General features: G+C 52.7%; 1 protein-coding gene across 1 annotated transcript; it reads left to right on the top strand.

Moving 5' to 3' along the window:
* The first annotated feature begins 1,855 nt into the window (after positions 1 to 1,855).
* On the top strand, positions 1,856 to 19,925 carry LOC117049220 (protein-glutamine gamma-glutamyltransferase E-like). The gene is made up of 13 exons (XM_033153953.1): positions 1,856 to 1,901; positions 3,944 to 4,111; positions 4,321 to 4,557; positions 5,660 to 5,778; positions 7,790 to 7,918; positions 8,215 to 8,392; positions 11,853 to 11,988; positions 12,214 to 12,317; positions 14,893 to 15,138; positions 15,777 to 16,079; positions 17,072 to 17,229; positions 17,475 to 17,608; positions 19,687 to 19,925. Exons 1-13 carry the CDS (start codon positions 1,895 to 1,897, stop codon positions 19,832 to 19,834), a joined length of 2,067 nt encoding a protein of 688 aa, XP_033009844.1. The 5' UTR covers positions 1,856 to 1,894; the 3' UTR covers positions 19,835 to 19,925.
* Positions 19,926 to 20,212: the final 287 nt, after the last annotated feature.

The following is a 20,212-nucleotide window of genomic DNA, read 5'->3' as shown; positions in this document are numbered from 1 at the left end:
TCTTTCATGGAGGGTTTTGACATAAGGAAGCACTTCTTAGTCACTTCCATAACAGTCACTGGTGCAAATGGCTGGATCCTGTAATCCAGCAGGCCCCATCACAGCTCCCCTGCCTGCTTGCTCCCAGCACTGGCCGAGAGAGCAAGGGACAAATGCTGAGGAAGAGCCACCTCTGGAGGCTCCAGCCAGGCCTGTTTCATGTGTGGCAGCAAAAATAAGTTGGTGCATGAATATGCATCAGTTGTTTAAGAAGCCTATTAACATAAGAAGCTTTGAGCCTCTCCTGCATGTGCGTTGCCCAAGAATACTGGAGAGAGGGAGGGAGGGAGTGAAAGGGACCCTTTCTGATGTGCCTTTGGAGGGTCTCCTTCCTTGAGTGCTTTGTTGCCACAGGCCTGTCATCAATCCTGTGCTGGGATGGGCATATTGGAGGGAGGAGGCGGTGCATTCCTGCATTTGTCAGAAATGGCCTTGACTTCTCTGGTAACAAGTTCAGGGAAGAGTTGACCTGTGCACAGGCAGCTGCAGCCATCCGCCATCTCCCACTCAGCAGAACTGCAGCTGGCAGAGTGTCTGACATGCAGGGAGTGTGGGATGCAGCAAGGAATTAGCGTTAAGGAAGGAGTGCAGCTTAATGAGGTTATCATAGAATCATAGAGTTGGAAGAGACCACAAGGGCCATCCAGTCCAACCCCCTGCCAAGCAGGAAACACCATCAAAGCATTCCTGACAGATGGCTGTCAAGCCTCTGCTTAAAGACCTCCAAAGAAGGAGACTCCACCACACTCCTTGGCAGCAAATTCCACTGCCGAACAGCTCTCACTGTCAGGAAGTTCTTCCTAATGTTTAGGTGGAATCTTCTTTCTTGTAGTTTGAATCCATTGCTCCGTGTCCGCTTCTCTGGAGCAGCAGAAAACAACCTTTCTCTCTCCTCTATATGACATCCTTTTATACATTTGAACATGGCTATCATATCCCCCCTTAACCTTCTCTTCTCCAGGCTAAACATACCCAGCTCCCTAAGCCGTTCCTCATACGGGATCGTTTCCAGGCCTTTGACCATTTTGGTTGCCCTCCTCTGGACACGTTCCAGCTTGTCAGTATCCTTCTTGAACTGTGGTGCCCAGAACTGGACACAGTACTCCAGGTGAGGTATGACCAGAGCGGAATACAGTGGTACTATTACTTCCCTTGATCTAGATGCTATACTCCTATTGATGCAGCCCAGAATTGCATTGGCTTTTTTAGCTGCTGCATCACACTGTTGACTCATGTCACGTTTATGGTCTACCAAGACTCCTAGATCTTTTTCACATGTACTGCTCTCAATCCAGGTGTCACCCATCCTGTATTTGTGCCTTTCATTTTTTTGCCCAAGTGTAGTACTTTACATTTATCCCTGTTAAAATTCATCTTGTTTGCACCACCCAGCTGTTCCCCAGTGGGAAATGCTGGCTTCATGGCTGCATGAGTTAAGAGATGCCTTGCCCTACTTGTACAGAGGCCTGTGTACCTGTCCCAGAGAGCTGGCCACTTGAGGGCTTTGTGCCGAGGCCTTCCTAGAAAGACTAGGGAAAAGGTTACTGTTGGCTGATTCAGGTCCCTTTCTTCTGACCTGGAAATGACACCCTGCTGCACGCACCCTTTCTGTCATCAGATTTCCTGGAGTGAAGAGCCACCCAGAATCACTCCTGCCTGCCCCTCCCATGGCAGGCACACTGTCAGGGAAGGTTGCAGCACTGTTGGTGTGGCTTGTGAGCCTCGCCCACCTTTGGACAAAAAGGAGGAGTCTCCAGTGTGCTGCATATAAGGTGCTTCCAAACCCATTGGGAGACTCATCCTATCCCTAGGAGCTTCTCCGGAGGACCCAAAGAGCAGCAGAACAAGTGAAAGCATGGCTGGTGAGTACAAGCTGCCCTGGGCAAGGCTCCAATATGGGCTGCCTGCAGAGCTGGGCAGGTGTCAATAGGGAAGGCTTGGCCATCATTTCATGGACCTGTTGGGCATGCCAGCAAATCAAGGCTTTGCCTTTGCCTTTTCCCTCTCCTCTACCCCTCCACAGCATCAGCTAATAGAATACAAGCCAGTTGGGTTCTCCTGCCTCTTCCTCTGCAGGGGGAGCCTTTGCATCTCCCTGGTGGGCTGGCCTTCCTCTAGCCATGCACCCTACCTTGCTCGGACGGACCCAGTACACCTGCCCCCCCCCTGCCCAGAGGGGTTAGGCACAGCCCTGCCCATTCCCCCCAGTCCTGTTGCTGCTGGGAGCACAGCCTGGAGGGGCTGGTGAGGGTGGTCTGCTTTCTAGAGTGGATAAAGACCGGTGGGGCTCATCCTGGGCAGGCAGCAAAGCAGAACCAGGCAGCTCATCAAGGACATGGATGGGAAAGGGGACCACCAGGGGCAGGGCAGGGAGGCTGATCGCCTGGGGGGGGGGCGTAAAGTTAACCTCTATCCTGACCCCAAGGAATATGTATATACCACTATATCACAGAAAGAGCCCGTGCTTACAACATCTATATGCAGTTAAAAGCACATGAAAATCTAAACACAGGGATCCTCCACTAACCACAGTATTATGATGTCTGCTCCAACCTTTGGAACTCCCTCTCTAGTGATCGCTCAGTCCGTAGAGTATGAGACTTTTAATCTCAGGGTCATGGGTTCAGCCCCACCTTGGGCAACAGATTCCTGCAGTGCAGAGGGTAGACTAGATGACCCTTGGGGTGCCTTCCAACTCCACGATTCTATGAACCTTTGAAAGGTGGTGTCTTAATTGTCTGCATGAGCTGGGCAGCGCGGAAAAGTTTTCAGCAGGCGTCCATTGGACTTCCAGTGACAGCGTGTTCCGCAAGGCGGGGCCGGCTCTCTCCGAGGAGCCTCGCCAGCTGGGGGGACCAACGAAGCTCCGGCAGTTCCGTTATGGGGCGTCCCCCGCCAAGCAGCAGCTTCCCAAAGGCAAATCTTTAGTCCCCGGCTGCCTCCTGGGCTGGGACCCGGGGCTGCCTCTTCCCACCGGGACACGCTCCGTGCGCTGTCCGCCCCGTTTGAAGAGCCGTAATTACAGCGAGAGGCGGTGGCAGGGCAAGCCGGCTCTTGCGGGACGCGGCTGGGCTCGGGGCCTCGGGGCCCAGCTCCTTCGGTCTGCAGCCCAGCCACAGCGCTCCGCACCCCGGGCCGAGGAGCGGAGGGGCCTGGAGTCTTGCCAGGGCGATGCAGGACACGCGAGGGACGGTTGCAGAGAGAAAGCGCGCGTGTGCAGGTTTGGCCGCATCCAGAATGTGGCCGGACTCCCATGGCGAGAGACTGGGCGAGTGCCCCACTCCCCTCCGTCCCTGATGAACTGCTCGCCCGCCCGGACCCGTCCTAGGCGCTAAGAGAGGTCGGTCCGGAGCTGCCCAGCAAGTGCTGAGCCCTCAAATTCGTGAGTGGTTTTTGCGTAGTCACAATCCATCCCTAGACTAAATACTTTGGCACCGGGGACGACGGTTTCTGTCAGGGTTCTGTATACGCAACCCAACACACGTGAATCCGCAGAAAGCGACTGAGCTCAGCTGGCGCCAGGCCGGGACAGGCCCTGCTCCGCAGCGGCTGCTCTTGCCGAAGTGCCGCAGCGCCACATGGAGGGCCTGCCCTACCCTCCTGCCCACAACTCCGCAGCTGCCACAGATCTCCTCCTCCTCTCGCACGGGAGATCTTTTTGCATTGGTGTCAAATGCGGTGAAGTTGAGCATCAAGAGCTCCATTTCACGCGCTTTTTTCCAGCCGGTCTGAGGGAAAGGGGCGCTAGGAAAGGCGGTCCCTTGGCTCTTGGTCTTCAGGGAAAGGAGTGCCCTGTGACTGAAGGGTGCCTTCTGGGTCGCTGCTAGGGCATGACCTGTTTAGGAAAGGCTCAAGCGAGCCTCTCTCTGCCTCAACTTTTGTGGTCTTGTCCCCGCTTTTGCAGATGTGCCAAAGATTGACTGGAAGCGGAAAGCCAATGGCAGCGCGCACCACACCGAGCAGTACCCTGGCACCGAGCTGGTGGTGCGACGGGGACAACTTTTCAGTATCTCTCTGGCCTTCGGGGGAGCAGCACCAGCTCCAGGCAGCCTCACGTTCACCGTCGAAACAGGTAAGCCACCACCCTCTTCGAAGGGAGCTGACCCTCTGGGTTGCATTGTGCGCAGCCACCGAAATGCAGAGCCCAGCTGGGTGACTCCTTGGCTCTTCATGTCGAGGGAGCCACTTGGCGTAAAGGCCCCCACCCCGGAGTGCGGGCTGCCCAAGATGTGACGTCTTCCACTATGCCCAAAGCTCATATCGCCTTCCTCCTGCTGCCAGGATCGACCTCTGCCCTGCACGACAAGACCCGCGTGGCTTTTGGCATCACCAGCGCCGCACCCAGCGGCGGCTCCTGGGGCGCCGTCCAGGACTCTCCAGCGGCTTCGAACTCCCTGAACATCGCCATTTCCAGCCCTGCGAGTGCCGCCATCGGGCGCTACCGGCTGGGGATCAAAACGAACGCCGGCGCCTCCCACCTTGGCACTTTCGTGCTGCTCTTTAACCCCTGGGTGACAGGTATTTATTTATTAAATTTGTATGCCGCCCTTCATCCGTAGATCTCAAGGCGGTTCACAACACAAAATACTTAATTAAAAACAAGAACGAAAACAAACCAAAAACACATGGCACCCCAGCGCTTGATGCCAGCGACCCCATCCCACTGTCCCCTCCCCCGACGAATGCCCCCTCGGCCCACGGCCTTTTCTTGCGGGGACCCACCCAAGACTCCTCCTCGTCCTCCTCCTGGCTAGGTGCTTCCAGCTGCACGAAGCGGCCTCAGGGTGGCTCAGGAGTGGCACCGGGGGGCCTCTTGCACCCAAGGCGTGCAGGGACAGGATGGGCCACCTGCAGCTACAGGGAGAAGGGCTGGGGGTGTCCCAAGGAGGCAGGGGCGTAGCAAGGGGGCGAGGGGGGGCGGGCCGCCCTGGGTTCCATAATGGAGGGGGTGACAAATTATCAAGGAACAATTTTTTTGAATTTTTTTTTTTTTTTTTTGGAAAATACCTGCTCCGAAGGTCTTATCTTACTATACTAGGGATTATATAGCTATATATGAAATTTCATGCATATCGGTTAATATCTTGACCCTCCTCCACCAAAATAGCTGTTCACTTGGCTGTTTTCCTATGTTATAAAGGCTGAAATATCAGTTCAGAGAACACTTTACTGTTCCCAACCCTAACCCTGTGGAAAGCCATCTAATTAGACTTTAATTTCATTTTGAGATGTTTTTAGGAGGTAATTTAATTATTGTTTGATTTTATACCAATGTTATGTATCTGATGTTAGCCACCCTGAGCCCGACTTTGGCCAGGGAGGGCGGGATATAAATAAAAGTTTTTTTTTATTATTACTTGTTATTATTCCTTTGTAAGAAAATCTGAAATAACGTAAAACAATTTTTGTGGGGGGGGGGGAAATCAATGGGGGGGTTGACAAGAAATTTTCCGCACCGGGTACCACCTGACCTTCCCATGCCTGGGGGGGGGTGACAAATTTTTTTTTGCCCCCGGGTACCAATTTACCTTGCTACGCCCCTGCAAGGAGGTATTGGGGATTCCTAGTTCTTCCCCACCCAAATGGCCCCTCAGCACCGGTGTGTTCCTTTCGCTTGCAGGAGACGACGTCTTCATGGGCAACGACGCGGAGCGCAAGGAATACGTCCTCTCCGAGTTTGGCGTTGTCTTCGTGGGCAGTGCGAACCGCATCTCAAGCTTCGGGTGGAACTTTGGCCAGGTAGAGGGGAGCCTTTGGGCGGGGGCTGGACACCGGGATGGGGTGGGGTTAGGAGAGACGGTACCGGCCCCGTCCAGAAATGCCCAGAGCAACTGGAGCTCAGCTACGCGCACACACACGCCCTCCAAATCCCGTTTCCCCACTCAAACGAAAACATAAATCTGATATCAGGAATCACAAGACAGAGAAACCAGTAGGAGAACACTTCAATCTCCTAGGACATTGTATAAAAGATCTCAAAGTAGCTGTCTTAATACAAAGAAATTTCAGAAATAGACTGGAAAGAGAAGTGGCTGAATTGCAACTAATCACCAAACTTAAAGCAATGGAGAAACCTGGTTTGAACAAAGACATTGGATTCTTATCTCATTATCTTTAGCCATCTCACCCCTTGCCTTTCCCTGCAAGACTAATTGCAGCTGTTAAGAGTCTTAAGAGTCGTCAACAGGTTTTCCACACCTATCTGCTGATCACCCATTCCCACCACCCTTCTGAGTAATACCCCTCCCCACTCCCTCACTATATTTAAGGATCTGGTGACTTCTGTTTCAGTGTATCTGAAGAAGTGTGCATGCACACGAAAGCTCATACCAAGAACAAACTTAATTGGTCTCTAAGGTGCTACTGGAAAGAATTTTTTATTTTGTTTTCTCAAACGAAGAGAGAGAAAACGGGTGCTGGGTGTGAAAACAAAGGACTTTTTCAGCTGCTCCTCAATTCCAGGTGTGGATGGCAATGCCTCATGTCTCCTCTCCCTCGACCAGAGCTCACTTCCCAGGCTGGCTGGACGGTCCCTGGGGGTCTTCGGGTTGCCATATTTTGAAGAGCAAAAAACAGGACACATTTACCGACTTCTACTTTTAACTGCGGGAGGCAGTGAAGGATAGGCGTGCCTGGCGTGCTCTGGTCCATGGGGTCACGAAGAGTCGGACACGACTGAACGACTGAACAACAACACTTTTAACTATGGATCACCATGATAGGGCTGCCATACATCTCGGTTTTCCCCAAACACGTCGGTGAATCGGACTGTCAAAACGGTGTCTGGGCGGATTTTTTGCCAAATTGGTGAAATGTCCAGAAAACTACAGACGTATGGCAACTAGGGCACTTTTTGAGGAAAATGCTGTAAAAATCCACCAAAAGCTCAAAGACTTTGTTTTTTGGGGGGACATGATGACTCTACCCATGAAAAAGAGGACATGTCTTGGAAAAGGAGGGCATATGGCAATCCCAGGAAGGGGGGGAGAGGGAGGAAGAGGAGCCCCTTGCCTGGGTCGTCTTAACAAGCTGAACATTCTCTGGGACAGTCTTTCTCCCAAGCCTCTGCCCAAGGGAGGGAGAGGGGCAGGAAACCTTTGGAGCCATTGTGGGCCCCTCTCGCCCACCCAGGCCCTGTGAGAGATTACCAGCCAAACCTCACAAGCACGTGTTCTTGATATCTTATATTTATATTAATTAATTATTTTATTAAGTTTGTATATTGGCCTTCTTCCAAAGATCACAGTTCACAACAGAAAAATACAAAATCAAAACACAAAAGAAGCCAGTAATTCCCCCAACACATGAGAAGGCCCTAATTCCACATAACTGTATTGCTGAGTGGCAGATTCAGACCATAGAAATGCAATTGGTAGAGAGGGCTCTGTGTGATGTCATTTCCCCTCCTCTCCTGCAGAGGAAGGAACAAATAGTACCTCCTGGTCCTCTCTCTCTCTCTCCCTTCAACCAGTTCATAGTTGGACTCGCTCAAAATGCAGTTTTACAGCCTAATTCCTGTGCATTTAATTTTGCTGCCAAGGATGGGGTTTTGAAACAGACATGGCCACTTGGAGGGATAAATCGCAGTTAAAACCCATCCCACAGGCTGAAGCTCAGCCATTCCCTTGGGGAGCCTGGAACTCCTGGCCAGGCCAAGATGCCTCCTGGGGGAGCTCCAGGTTATGTGTGCAGCACTGGGTGATGCTGCCACAGGACGCCACATTTCATTTGTCTTTCTCTCTGTGTTCAGTTTCAAGAGGAGGTTTTGGACATCTGCCTTGCCATCCTAGACCGGAGCTTGAGCTACCGCAAGGACCCAACTGCTGATGTGCGCAGACGAAATGACCCCAAATACATTGGGCGGGTGCTCAGCGCCATGGTAAGGAAAGCCCAGCACAAACCAGCCTCCCACCTACCCCAACGGATGGGAGCGAGTGTCCCTGAGAGGAGACACGAGGAGGCTGTCGCCTGCCTGCCTACAATTTTATGATTCTATTAACTTTCCTCACTGCTTTGCAAAATTATGTGGAGGTGGGATCATGGGTGGAAAGGGGAAGGCAGGCAGCCCCCTGATCCCTTCCTGCTGCTCCCTGGTCCAATCCAGCCTGTGCAAAAAGGGGGGAGGAGCAGGAGCAGCTCATTGGCCTCTCTCAACTCCCCCCTCCCCTGCTGCAGGTCAACAGCAATGACGACAGAGGAGTACTGCAAGGAAACTGGAGTGGGAATTACAGTGGTGGGGAGAGTCCAAGCAGCTGGAATGGAAGTGTGGACATACTGAGAAAATGGAAGGATGCGGGATTTAGACCTGTCCTGTATGGGCAGTGCTGGGTGTTTGCTGGAGTGCTGAATACAGGTAGGTCTGCCTGAACCACCGGCATGAACCACCAAGCTGCTGGGGTGAGGAATTAGCTCAAGCACCAGCTGTGGGTTTTCATGGCAGGCTCTGCTGCCTCTGGTCAGCAGCCAAACCACAGGTGGCAGGCATGCAGCAAGCGTTGGTTGTTGTTGTGGTTCAGTCGTTCAGTCGTGTCCGACTCTTCGTGACCCCATGGACCAGAGCACGCCAGGCACGCCTATCCTTCACTGCCTCTCGCAGTTTGGCCAAACTCATGCTAGTCACTTCGAGAACACTGTACAACCATCTCATCCTCTGTCGTCCCCTTCTCCTTGTGCCTTCCATCTTTCCCAACATCAGGGTCTTTTCTAGGGAGTCTTCTCTTCTCATGAGGTGGCCAAAGTACTGGAGCCTCAGCTTCAGGATCTGTCCTTCCAGTGAGCACTCAGGGCTGATTTCTTTAAGGATGGATAAGTTTGATCTTTTTGCAGTCCATGGGACTCTCAAGAGTCTCCTCCAGCACCATAATTCAAAAGCATCAATTCTTCGTCAATCAGCAAGCGTTTAGTCTGGGCAAAATGGATGGCTGAGTGCAAAGGGTGCCATTACTTTTTGCTGCAAGCAGCTTCTCTGCTGCTGCCCCCCACCACCCCCAGAACATTCAGAGTCCCCAGGGAACCATTGTTGGATGGATTTTGTGGGAAGGATGGGATACATGATTTCCCCTTTTCTCCCTCTTAATAAAAGAATCACAAGTAAAATGGTACTTACATAAAGTCTTGCACTTGACTCCAGAAGTTACAAATAGGCAAATTCTGCTTCTAGATTACAATGCATAGTTGAGCTCAAAAATGGAATCTCCACTGGAGCAGAGACCAGACAGACATCCATCTGTCTCAGAAGCATGGCGGAAAAGATAATGAGTTCTGAAGCAGGAGGAAGTAGAAAAAAATTAAATCCCTTTGTCTTTTTCCTGCTAGAGAACTCAAGGGAAGTGATGTCAAACAGAGCTCTGTGTCTGCAAATTACATTGCTTTTCTTTGCAATCTGTCTAACCAGAAATTTGCAGAACTATGGTTGTTAGTCTCTAGATTTACTCAACCTCAATAATGCATTGTTATTTTGATGACAAACCCCCACAACCAAGGGGTCACAGAAAATTCTCTAGAGCAGTGTTTCCCAACCGGGGACCATATGACCCCCTGGGGGCCCCCAGGATATTCCAAGGGGGCCACAGGTGAAAATCACATAAATGGGGGACCATAGCACAAGGCTAGGGGGCCACAGAGGGAAGTGAGAAGGGAAGGGGGGAAAGGCATATATATATATATATATATATATATATATATATATATATATATATTTGTTGTTGTTGTTCAGTCGTGTCCGACTCTTCGTGACCCCATGGACCAGAGCACGCCAGGCACGCCTATCCTTCACTGCCTCTCGCAGTTTGGCCAAACTCATGTTAGTAGCTTCGAGAACACTGTCCAACCATCTCATCATCTGTCGTCCCCTTCTCCTTGTGCCCTCCATCTTTCCCAACATCAGGGTCTTTTCTAGGGAGTCTTCTCATGAGCTGGCCAAAGTACTGGAGCCTCAACTTCAGGATCTGTCCTTCTAGTGAGCACTCAGGGCTGATTTCTTTAAGAATGGATAGGTTATATATATATTCCTGATTAGCTAGCTATCCGCTTGGTCAATAGCAAGTGGATAAGGGGGAGGCCCATTAGGGCCTAGCACTCCTCTTTGCCACATGTGTTTTCTTGGGGCAGTCCTGGGTTGTTTCTGCTGGGAGAGGGCGATCGCTGATGCTCCCATTTTGACCAGTAGAGCTACTGATTCAGAACCCCCAGATCAGGTGGGGTGGCAATGGGTAGGGCTGGGCGAACCAGAGCTGCTTGTTGCTGCCACCAGTGCTGAGCCCAGTGGCAGCCTGGGCCTGATTCTGCAAGGCACAGTGTCCAATCCACCCAGCACTGGATCAGGTGGATCAGGGTCTTCGGATGTTGCCAAGGGGCACAAGGCCCGTTGGCAGCGTCTGCTCAGCTCTGCAAGGCGTGGGGTGAAATCCACCCCAGCTCCTAGCTAAACAAGGTCATCTGGTGCAGCTGAATTGCATCTAGCAAATAACTATCTACTCAGAAGAAAGCTGCACTGAGAGAGTTTTTGGATTTGATATCCCGCTTTATCCCTACCCGAAGGAGTCTCAAAGCGGCTAACATTCTCCTTTCCCTTCCTCCCCCACAACAAACACTCTGTGAGGTGAGTGGGCCTTACTCTCAGGTAAGGGGGGGGCGCACGCTATAGTGTTTTATCTAGGCAGCCAGGGCTCCTCTGGATGACAAGATTTTTTTGCACCAGGTCAGTGAAGATCACTTGCTTTTTAAATTTCTCCCATACATGCAGAACTCCCTGTGTGCCTTTTGGACTGTATTTGTAGGTATCCCCCTCTATGTCAATAACTGAGGTCAAATAAGTGTTTACTTTTTATAATACATGAAACCTTGGGAGGTTCTGGACTCTCCTTCCTTGGAGGTTTCTAAGCAGAGGTTAGATGGCCATCTGTCAGGGATGCTTTAGCTGAGTTTCCTACATTGCAGGGGGTTGCACTAGAAAGATGATCCCTGGGGTCCCTTCCAGCTCCTTGATTTATGCTTTTCTGCTTCAACATTTCATTATGTTCCTATCATTTGATGTAATTGTGGCAAGTGAAATGTCCAGTCCAGGGGTCACAATCACACACAGGCCTAGGAGCTGGACAGAAGGATGTGCTGCACCAGTAAGACTGGAAGTAAGGAGAAGGGGCCATAGCTGGGTCCAGAGAGCCCTTTGCTCCACGGCTCCCCTTCCTCCTCATGGCTCAGAGCAACCTGCACTTGTCCTTCTCGTCTGAGCTTTGATTCAGACTTGTGGCCATTTCTGCCTAGGATCCTGGGCATGGAACTGGGCTGGGTGTGTTTGTGTGTGTTGTGACTGGGGAGAGAAGCGTCACCCTCTCTGGATCTGCAAACTCCCCTGGTGGGGCTCTTTCCGGGCTGGTGGTCTCAGTCATCTGACAGGCTCTGCTGGGTCCCCCTGGCATTTCAGATGTGTGAGGAGGCAGAAAAAGTGCTGGCCCTGACAAAGAGGGCAGTGGGGCACGAGGCAGCCATCTATCTAGTGATGAAGTTTCAACTTTGCACCTGCCTCTTGCACCCAGCACCTGAAAGTGGGAATGGCAGGCACTGCTCTACTTCCTTCCAGTGACCCCTCCCTGGTCTCCAACCCCTTTCCATGCTTGCTGTTGTGCCAGTCCACCGGGGGGGGGGGGGGTTTGGTCAATGGCAATGTCTCCCAAGGAGCGCTCACAGGCTACAGAGCAAAGAGCACCTGCCTGAGAAGTTGATGTTTCAGCCAAGAGTATTCTGCAGCCATTGCCTCTGCCTCTGCAGAACAGCCTCACAAAGTTCGTATTCTCTCTCTCATTCCCTCTCAGTCCTCCGATGCCTGGGAATTCCAGCACGCATGATCTCTAATTTCAATTCTGCCCACGATACCGACAGAAACCTGACTGTGGACGAGTACTATGACAGCTCTGGGAACCCCGTGAACATTGCCTCCGACAGTGTCTGGTAACTCAGCCTGACTCTTCCCCCCACCTCACCTGCACCTGCACCAGCACCAGTCGCATTTCTGCAGAGAGAGGCAGGGCCCTGGGTGGGGGGGGGAGGGTGAAAGGGATCTCTTGGTCCTTTCCTTGCTTCCCTCGGCAGGAGGAAGTTGCCATGGTGGAAGCCGCAATCTGCCCTCATCTCACTGCAAACCTTCAGCTCAGGCTTGTTTATTCTCTGGCCCAGGAACTTCCATGTCTGGAATGAAGGCTGGTTTGTCCGGCCGGACCTTGGATCCCAGTTCAATGGGTGGCAAATTCTGGACGCAACTCCCCAGGAGAGGAGCACAGGTGAGGACTGGGGCGGGGGGCTGATTTGGGTTTTGCCTTCTTGCCACACTGTTCCCCAAGGCAGAAATGCCCACGTTTGGCAAGGGGCTAAGTGGCAGGCAGCAGAATCAAAGATCTGTGTTGTTCCAGTTCAATTCACTATTTGGGACCAATTCTGATCTGCTAAATCCCAAGCTCTGTCCCCTACTCCTTGACTATAATGGGAAATCTAAAATCAGCAATAATTCTCCACCTGCATTTTTGCAAAGGTGGATGACATGAGTCAACAGTGTGATGCAGCAGCTAAAAAAGCCAATGCAATTCTGGGCTGCATCAATAGGAGTATAGCATCTAGATCAAGTAATAGTACCACTGGTCAGACCTCACCTGGAATACTGTGTCCAGTTCTGGGCACCACAGTTCAAGAAGGATACTGACGAGCTGGAACGTGTCCAGAGGAGGGCAAGCAAAATGGTCCAAGGCCTGGAAACAATGCCTTATGAGGAACGGCTTAGGGAGCTGGGTATGTTTAGCCTGGAGAAGAGAAGGTTAAGGGGTGATATGATAGCCATGTTCAAATATATCAAAGGATGTCATGTAGAGGAGGGAGAAAGGTTGTTTTCTGCTGCTCCAGAGAAGCGGACACAGAGCAATGGATTCAAACTACAAGAAAGAAGATTCCACCGAAACATTAGGAAGAACTTCCTGACAGTGAGATCTGTTCGGCAGTGGAATTTGCTGCCAAGGAGTGTGGTGGAGTCTCCTTCTTTGGAGGTCTTTAAGCAGAGGCTTGACAGCCATCTGTCAGGAATGCTTTGATGGTGTTTCCTGCTTGGCAGGGGGTTGGACTGGATGGCCCTTGGGGTCTCTTCCAACTCTAGGATTCTATGATTCTATGAAGGAATGTTGTACTTGACTGCTACCCATGGATCACATCCCACAAGACCTTTAAGGGTTATTTTTTCTCCATGGGAGCAAAAGAAGGTTGCTTGTTTATTTTGTGGCAGAATTGGAATAAGAGGCATCCCGTCCTGAGAGAATAGAATAGAATAAATCTTTATTGTCATTGTCCCCTTGCGGGAAACAACGAAATGTCTCTGTGAAGGTTCAGAAGGAAGGGCAGTGGTCCCTCCTCAGGGGCTGCCGTTGGCATTTGGGGCAGGTGGGGAGAAGCCCCCTTGCCTCTCCCCATTTTATGTGGGCAACTGGGAACCTGAGACTGGGAGCCGCCCTTATTTAAGAAACCTGCCAAAGTTCAGACAAAGAGGTCCAGGAGCTCTTGTTTTAGGGAAGCTTACCTATGCTATCTAAAAAAAAGGGGGGGAGTCATAATTTTTCTCCCCCCAGTGTTTTTGGAATAGTCAGTGCTATAGGAACAGTGATTCGCAAGGTTTCCCACCAGCTATTCTTATTTTTAAATATAATTTTGTATCATTCACTATTAAATGTTGATTGTTTTGTTTTACATGTACCGATTTTAGGGGGCCTGGCAAAGGGGCGCACACAACCTTTTGCTGCAATGTCATCCTGGTGGGGGATTTGTGGGAGCAGTCAATGACAGAAGGAAAATGAATGAAAAATGGAATTAATTTTTAAAGAAAATTAAGCAGGGGTACCTTTTGCCCATCATATTACGGAACCTGCTGGAGTGTTGTGTACAATAATATGTATTTTTTGAAAGGAAAGATTTTGTGGGGTGCAGAAGAAAAAAGGTTGATTGTAGGGACCAACCAGAAGCAACATTTGGAATTTGCACCAGCCACCATTCTGCTATCGGGCCAAGTTCAAGGCCTTGGTACTTAAATACACGGCCCCTATACAGCTTGGAACCAGGTTCCTTGCAAGAGAGACCATCTTATCCCTTTGCTGCCCACAGGGCCGGATTTAGGTTTGATGAGGTCCTAAGCTACAGAAGGTAATGGGGCCCTTTATATGTCCAGCTGTCCTTTGTCAACAACAAATTGTCCATTCACATCAAAATAATTTTGAATTACCAATATACATAAAATTAATTTTAATAGGTCCATACACAACACAAAACACTTTTGCTGTATGTAGGTTTTATTTTATTTGTTTTTTATCTTATATTTTGGAAATGTACATCCAGGTTTTTTTCTTTTAATTTTTTTTGAGGGCCCCCAAGTGAGTGGGGCCCTAAGCTAAAGCTTTTTTTGACTCTACGTAAATCTGGCACTGGCTGTCCAGCAGGTGGCTGCAGCTGGCAGGTTTCTCCTGCAAGTTCCAAAAATCTCCCCTGCCTCTCTCTCTGCCCCTTCTCTCACCCCCAAACTCACAATGCCTACAACAATGGTTTTCACCAAAAGCAACTTCTGTGGAGTAGCATCCCTCTTGAGATATGACAGGCAGCTGTGATCTGCACTTTTTGGAAGCAGCTGAATATATTTTTGTTCTGACAGGCTTTCCCAGCTGACTTAGTGGGTCTTTGCTATGAAAACTTATTTGTATGCTTTTCATTGTGTTTTAAATGTATCTGCGAGCTGGGGTTTCGTTTGCCCCCCCCAAAAATACTGTTTTGTTGCATGTGGCCTTGAGGTGCAGAATGCCCACTGGTTCTCCTTCCCTTTCTTTCTTGCAGGCATCTTCCAGTGTGGTCCAGCTTCGCTGACAGCCATCAAGGAAGGAGACGTCGACTTGAACTACGATTGCCCGTTCGTCTATGCAGAGGTCAATGCCGACCGCGTCACCTGGACGTATGACACGGACACGGGAAAGAAAACAAAGGTCTACTCTGAGACCAAGACAATTGGCCAAAACACAAGCACCAAGGCCGTGGGCAGCTACGCCCGCCAGGATGTCACCAACAATTATAAATACCCAGAAGGTAAGGCATGCAAATTGAGACAGAAACTGGAAATGTTGAGGTATCTGGATTATTGCCAAGGAAATGAACACTCACTCAAGTTGTGGGGAGCAAGACTGGCCCATCAGGAGAGAAAAGCAGAGGGAGGCTCACATGGGTGTAGCCAGTATTTTTGTTGGGGGGGGGGGCAGAACCTCAGTTAAATATTTTTTATGGATTTACTTGATGGGGGGGCAGCTGCTCCCCTACTCCCCCTTGGCTACACCCATGGAGGCTCAGGTGTTTCTCAGAAGCAATTCCCAGAAGCTACTTTGGGCGCCCTGTCAGCAGATTGGGCAGGGCAGGGAGGGTGGAACGTGGGTGGCATTGCCCATCAATGAGAGGGAGGGAGGGCAGGCAAAGGTTTTCAGTCCATGCGCCACACCCAAGCCAGGCCTGAGCAAAGAGCCCCATGGCCTGCCTGCCAGCCCTCAGGACCCCAGCCCTTCTGTGCCACCAGGCCCTGCACTGCTAGGATGGCTGCGAGACCGAGGCCCCAAGAGCCCCTGGCCTGGGGAAGGAGAGGGATGGTGCCCTTCATGCAACTGCTGGCCCCTACGGTTCCTGCATTGGGGCCTGACAGCCCCGCTGGGCTTTGCCACCTGCTGTTTCTCTTCCAGGCTCAGAGAAGGAAAGAGCCATCTTCAAAAAGGCCAGCGAGAAGCTGAACCTGAACACGTTCAATGCCATATCTGCCAAGGGTCCGGATGCTGTGAACCCCAACCTCTCAGGGACTCTGAAGTCCAAGAGCCCTGAGCCAAAGGTTGGTCAGGATGTTGACTTGGTCTTCACCCTGAAGAACCTCGCCTCTGAGGCCAGGAGCCTGACGGCCAAGATGACCGCCTGGTCCATTGTCTACAATGGGAAGCCCATCCATGAAGTCTGGAAGGACTCTCTCGCAGTGACTCTGGGCCCGCAAGAAGGTAAGCCTTTTGTGGGCTCCCCACAGCAAAGGGGCAGCCTCCAATGCCCCCTCTTCCTCAGTTCGCCCCCAAGCCACAGCCGGGCCATCTGGAGAAGCCCCACTCAGGTGGGGGTGGTGGTAGAGGCACTTCTCATAGGTCTCCATTTTGGCTTGCTGGGGCAGGGGATGGCGAGTTCCAGCGACCTCCTCAGATCTTGGGGTGCAAGGAACACCCACTGCTGGTGTGTGCTGACGTCTGTGCTTGGCCTGCCCCCTTTTCCCACTTGCTCTACCCCAAGAGATGGGGGCCTCCTCTTTTTGCACCCATGGGCAATGTTGGGGAGCAGGGGACATGGAAGAGGGGGATCAATGCTCCCCAGACCCCCCCCCCCCCACTAGCCAAGCTCCTGCCTTGGCAGCCCCTGACTGTTCTCCACCAAGGGCTATGGGACTCATCTTCCCCTGAAGAAAGGGCAACGCTTTGGGGTTCTTCCTGGCTTCAGAGGGGGATTTAGGGCACCACGAGAGGTTCCTCTGCACCAGCTGCTGAGCCACAAGGTGTTGCAACTATGATGCAGTGCATGTGCATGAGGTAGGAAGGCCAAATTTGGCCTTCCACGGGTGCTGCTGAACCAGGGCCGTCTTAAGGGGACGGCCAGCGTGGGAGGGAGGGAGGCGAGCGGGGGATGAGGGGCGTGGCGCTGCGCGGGGCTTTGCGCGCCCTTCCCAGCGCTCCAGCTGGGGCTCTGGAGGGCGGCTGGCTTGTAACTCGCCCGCCGGTGCGCGAGAGCCCGCCCGTAGGGGTGGGCATGGGTTGGGGAGGGGGCGCCCGGTATGCCGGCGGGCTCGCGGGGGCGCCCCTGGGGGGGCCTGGCGCCCTGGTGCACCGCGCCACCCAGCCCCTATGATGAGACGGCCCTGTGCTGAACTATGGAAGACCAAAGTCTGCCCCTGCCTGCTTGCGTGACCCACATCTCATGATGTGGGCCTTTGGTTACTTGTCACTTTCAGAGAAAAAGTTTCCTCTCAAGATCTCATATGCTGAGTACCAGCAACGCCTGACACCAGACAACATGATTCGAGCCACAGCCTTGTGCCAACTCTCAGAGGGGAGCGAAGCTGTGGTGGAAGGAGACATCACGCTGAGCAACCCCTCCATCACCTTGAAAGTAAGCCTTCCTCAGCTGTCTCTGTGCCCAGGAGAGGCTCCTGAGTGCCTCCCTGCCTTGATGCTCACAGAATTACCTCTCGAGTTTCTCTCTCTCTCTCTCTCTCTCTCTGCTTGCTGGGCGATGCGTGGCCCTCCCAGGCATGCCTTTGGAGGTCTGTGCCCTCCTGGCTTTGCCCCCTGGCCTGCCCCCTGGGAGGCCTGGGTAGTGGCCATCCTGCTCAATGGGTACTTTTCTCTGGGCAGGTGCTGGGACCGGCGAAGGTGAACCAGCCGCTGAAGGTGGAGGTAGTCTTCACCAATCCTCTCAATGAAGAAGTGAAGGACTGTGTGCTGCAGGCAGAGGGCAGTGACTTGCTGACAGAGAAGCTCAAGCTGGAGTAAGTACCTGGGACATCCAGACAGGCGGCCACCTCCAAGGGGTGCCATGTCCCCTCCCCAGGACTGGGGGTGGCTGCTGGGGTGCTCCCTTGTGGTGCTCCGACCTCCCAGTTCCTCAGCTGCACTTCCAGAGCAGGCAAAGTTGGGGCTCCAGTCTCCTTGGGGGGGTCTGGAAAGGGGCGCCCAGAAGGGACTCCTGTGTCTTCCTGGCCATGTGGGGCTTCCTTTGCTCACTACCCGAAAGAGTCACAGGCCACTTTTCTATCACCTTCCAAGGCCACTTTTCTACGTGTGCCAGGAATTGTCAGTGACAGAGGTGGGGGCCTTTTGCTTCAGAGATGTCTTTTAATAGTTGAGAAATTGCTTCAGGGAATCATGAGTGTGTGTGTGTGTGTGTAAGAGAGAGAGAGAGAGAGAGCTGTGTACAGACAGCCTCTGCTGCAGTCATGGGTTTCTGCCTCCTTTTAGAAATGTTTGCATGAATAGTGGTGAAAACCCTCCCCCCCACCAGTACCCCACTGCTCAAACGGCTCATTTGTACCCCATCCCTGCCTGCCAACCACCCCAGGCAGTGCTTAGCACTGGTGCTGTCACTCACCCCACCTGGTGGCAGCTGTGTGGGGCTGGGGCTGGGTGTCCACACTGCCTTTCAACACTCCAGCCAGGAACTGGCAAAGGCAGAGCTGGGCTGCTGTTTCTCTGGCACACCCAAAGTCAGGAGGTGGCTGGGCAGCCAATGAGGACAAACTACTCTGAGGAAGAAAGGTGATCTTGGAAGAAAGACTTCAAGGAGGATCCTTCCAGAGAGGAATTGGGACCCTGGGTCCCTGCTTCCTCATGAGCAAGCTTTCCATGGGATGTTGAAGTATTTTGTGGGGAGAGGGACCCGTGTTCCATATTGGAGCAATGAAGGTCCCACAAGCCACTTGTGTGCTCAACTGGGCCCAGGCTGGCTCCCGGGCTCCCCACCTGGCTGGCGTGTATGTGGGAGCTCATGGCTACCTTCAGCCTGAGCTGCTTAATTGGGGAACATTTAGTTTGACCCTCAAATCAGAAGTAGGATAAATTCCCAGGCATACGCCCCCCAAAATACCCTTAATAATAATAATAATATTTATTATTTGTACCCCGCCCATCTGGCCGGATTTCCCCAGCCACTCTGGGCAGCTTCCAACCCTTCCTGCCATCTGCTGCCGCTGCCACAAGGTGATGGGGGAAGGAGGGGCCGTCCAGAGCTGCTCTTCCTAGAGTGGTCTGAGAGGGAGGTGGTGGGTAATAGAAGATTGCTCAGCACCCATTGCCCCCCCCAGTGGGTCCATCATGCAATCCCTTTGGGCAATGCTCAGCCTAGGGCTGCCATTCATCATTTCTCCAAGCTCAGAGTCCCCCCACTGGCTGTACCTCAGGCTGTACCTTCTGATCCACCTGAATGATCATGGCATGTCCAACATGGACCCCATTAGCCCCAACCCCCCTGCCCTGGTCCCTTTGGCAGCTGCCCTCCTAGCCTCCAAGCTCCTCCCCCAACTCACAGTTATTGTGCTTAATCTAAGTAGTAGTGAAAAACAAATGAAGAAGCAGACTAGCCTGTGCATGGGAGCCCAGCAGCCAGAGGGAGACCCCGCCTGGTGGGCTGGGCCTGGGAGAGCCTCTGGCTTGGTGGCTGCTGCTGCTGGAGCTAGCCCTGGAGTCCTGAAGGGCAGAGGTGGGCCAGGCAGCCCCCATGCGCAGGGGCAAAGGAAGGGGGGCCATGGGAGCGCACAACCCCGGGCGGCGTGATCCCGGTGGGGTTCCATCACAGCTGCCCCCCCCAGCCCGCACTGGGCACCCTGCCCCCGCAGGTTGCGCGCCCCGCCCCAAAATGTGCACCCCGCCCCTGCGGGCGGCGTCCCCCGACCCCAGAACATGCACCACGCCCCTGCAGGCAGCACGCCTCACCCCCGGGACGCGTGCCAGCCCCGCCCCCGCCAGCTCCCTGCCCCCGGTGCCGGTGCATGAAGCTCCGCCACTGCCCATGCCAGGCCCACAGCTCCTCCTGAACACCAGCTGACTGGCTCCTTTTGCTCCTTGTTTGCAGAGCGCCACCCCTGCCGGCCAAGCAGAGCACCCGCCTTGAGTTCGAGGTCAAGCCCAGCAAGAGTGGGACGAAGCAGCTGCTGGTTAATTTCTCCTGTGACCAATTTCAAGATATCAAAGCCTTTGAGCCCATTAACGTGTCTGCCTGAGCATGACTAGCCATGGGGCAGCTGCCAGGAGGATGGAGCCAAGCGGTGGAATGGGGAGCCTGAGCACAGGGGGGGGCCTCAGCCCCATTGTTTTCATAAGCATTTTAATACAAGTTTTCTTCTTATATCTCCACTGTGTGATGTCCTCTTCTTCTGGCTGGTGGGTGCCGTTGAGAACCCCTCCCCAAAACCCAACACATTAGCTCTGAGACCTTAACCCCTTTGGTCTCCCCCAACTCTATGGCTCTCTGATTCTATGTCATTTTGACTCTTGGAACACCACGGCCTGCCGACGCAGCAGGCAGAAACAGGAGATGAAAAGCAGCCCCCATGCAATCAACAGGACTGGGGGGGGGGAGGATTCCAGCCTCTTTGCAG

Source organism: Lacerta agilis, chromosome 6, assembly GCF_009819535.1.
Source record: "Lacerta agilis isolate rLacAgi1 chromosome 6, rLacAgi1.pri, whole genome shotgun sequence".
Taxonomy (NCBI): domain Eukaryota; kingdom Metazoa; phylum Chordata; class Lepidosauria; order Squamata; family Lacertidae; genus Lacerta; species Lacerta agilis.
Note: the sequence above shows the minus strand (reverse complement) of the source record. Positions and strands in the feature narration are given on the sequence as shown.